At 45.9% G+C, this 2507-nt stretch overlaps 1 protein-coding gene across 1 annotated transcript; it reads right to left on the reverse strand.

The window, feature by feature from the left end:
• Positions 1-704: 704 nt before the first annotated feature.
• Positions 705-2204, reverse strand: Triagg1_5513 (CAZyme family GH54 and CBM42; the record flags this gene model as incomplete). Its single annotated transcript, XM_062900036.1, has 1 exon — positions 705-2204. The coding sequence occupies one exon, from the start codon at positions 2202-2204 to the stop codon at positions 705-707; it is 1500 nt and encodes a 499-aa protein (XP_062755634.1).
• Between the last annotated feature and the right edge of the window lie 303 nt (positions 2205-2507).

Raw genomic sequence — 2507 nt, forward strand, 5'->3', positions numbered from 1 at the left:
TTTTTTTCTTAAGGGTAAAAAAAAAAATTATAACCTTTTTTATTTTTAGGCCTAAGGAAATTACCTTCTTTAATAATTAAAAGGCTATTATTAATTTAAAGGTAATAAGTTTTATTTTATTTTAATTATTTAAAGGGTTTATAAATATTTCTATTTCTCTAGAGTCCCTAGATAAGATTATAAATAAAAAAATTATAGTTATTTTACTTAATAACTAATTAAATAGGTAAGAGTTTTTAGTAATTAGGCACCTAAAAGGTGGGGTACCTGTAGATATAGGAGGGAAGCTTAAGCTGTACTATATACTTCTAGCAGTCTACGCGCAATAAGATAATAATCCTATTTGTAAAATGATCCTTATCCACATGGAAATAACGCCGGCTCACCCGAAATACAAGCCTGGGTATATTTTACTGCCTACGGAGATCTTTATAGATTATTTGCGAATGGATTCACGAGTGGATGTTCTCTCCATATCATTATGCCTTGTAGCACCTTTATGTAAGTTGGTTCAAACTATGCATGTATATTGACTTTGATTGGATAAACGTAATGTTGACCACTATACTAGTATGTCTTGATCCCTGCTGGAGGATCTAGATCTACTTATGTAGTTCACAGAGAGAAGATCCCCAGTCTTACTTTACAAATAAAGCAAAGATCGGACACAGGTTACATCAAACAATCCATCATACATTCTCCTTTTAAGCAAAGCTGGAACTAATTACAAAACTCACGTCATCATTGAACGAGCCGGTAGCGTCGAATGTGTGAACACCGCCATTGCTCGCAATGTAAAGAACGTTATCGTAATGCCGAAAATAACGGGTTGGGTATCCCCAAGCTCGAATTGAGCTACCCTGGCCGTTGAGGCCGGCCTGTGGGCAAAACGTTGCGTCTTCAGCAAACTGTTTGCTACCATCATTGGCATTGAGCAAGAGTGCAAAGTTATTGTGTCGGATATAGCTGCCGGGGGTGTCCCTAGACTCAAATGAGAAGCAGCCGCTATTGCCCAAGCCAGCTCGAACTGTCCAGCTGGCCTGCTGTTTGAGAGCGGCAGCGCTAGATGATGAAACGACCTGGGTATTGACTGTAGAACCAGTATGGGTAATATATCGTGTAGTACAGCAGGCTGTGGTTGCGCGTAGCGAGACTGAAGAACCCGCAGTGAGCGCTGGTCCACTAGTCAGGGATGCGACGGCGTATTTGGCGGCTACAATGTTGGCTTGCACCGAGTTCTCAGTCGCATCAGAAGGATAACCAGAGGTCATGACTCCCTCATAAAAGGTACCCTGAGCACCATTACTATTATCGCCGCCGATGCCGAGAATGATGGCACCTTCTTTGCTCATTGGGTTGTAGCCGGATACCGATGGGCGAGCGCCGTTGTAAAAGGTTGACAGCGAGCCGGATGCAGAGTTACCGCCGCGGATCGCCCATTGATTTGGCTGTCCCTTGATAGCAGCAGTGACGAATCGGTAAGAGATTGACGGGTCTCCGGCGTTGTTGTGGGCACTAGATCCGGAGAACAGGCCGTTCTCAAGATCGGCCATTATCCAAGGACCATTGCCAGATCCGGTGCCCCAGACGGTGATGTCACCATAATAAATGGCTTCCATGTGGCCATTGCCCGTATCACGACTGTTTGTCTCGGCATTGCCATAGTCAAAGCAGCAGGCACCGTTGTAGTGGGTTCCGTCGAGAACTGCGTACATGCCTTCTGCCGCGTCACCTCGAGCCGTGCCACTGACGGCGTTATTGCGATAGCCAGTGCCTGGGGAGATGAAGACTCCGTAAGCTTTCTGACCATTCAGCGTCACTGGCGCGCCAATTGCGCTGGCGAGATTATCGTAGCCATTGGACTCTGGGCCATTGAAGCCACCAGGAGGGGCCTGGGTAAGGTGGTTTCCACGGCCCGACTGGTCGTATATAATTGTAATAAGGCAGGTTGTGCCAGCACAGAAAGAGTCTTGGGCGGCAGCATTGGCAACGCCACTCGAAAGTGGTGATATGGCGTTTGTAGCGCCATCAGATCCTCGCTTCACCTGGTACAGCGGCCCAGTATAAGCGCTGTATAGGGCACGAGTGGTGCTGTGGGCAGCAACACAAGGTGTACCGCCAGAGGAATAAATGTCACAGGGCCCGGCAGCGACCAGGGAGCTTGTGGCAACAAGCCCCAGAGCTTTACTGACATGTGGGTGCATGGCCGATAGTTTTGGATGGGAGGAAGACCAGATAATAGGTAGTCAACAATGCCACACTTATAAGTGCTCTGAAGGGTTCTTTAACAGGAAGATTGAACAGCCACCTAAACAGAACGGATAAGCTATAGAGATCACCTTCAGAGCTGTACGGTAAAAAACCTGCCTTTTATAATTTTTCTCACTGTCTATATACAATGTCTTCTTCCGGGTCCATTGGTGGCATGCTACATAACTAGAAAGAACCTCCTCAAATGCTCACGGATTAGCTGCATATGATTTACTAATATCCTTTACAATTCTGTA

Source organism: Trichoderma aggressivum, assembly GCF_033847375.1.
Source record: "Trichoderma aggressivum f. europaeum strain CBS 100526 chromosome Unknown scaffold_019, whole genome shotgun sequence".
NCBI classification, from domain to species: Eukaryota; Fungi; Ascomycota; class Sordariomycetes; order Hypocreales; family Hypocreaceae; genus Trichoderma; species Trichoderma aggressivum.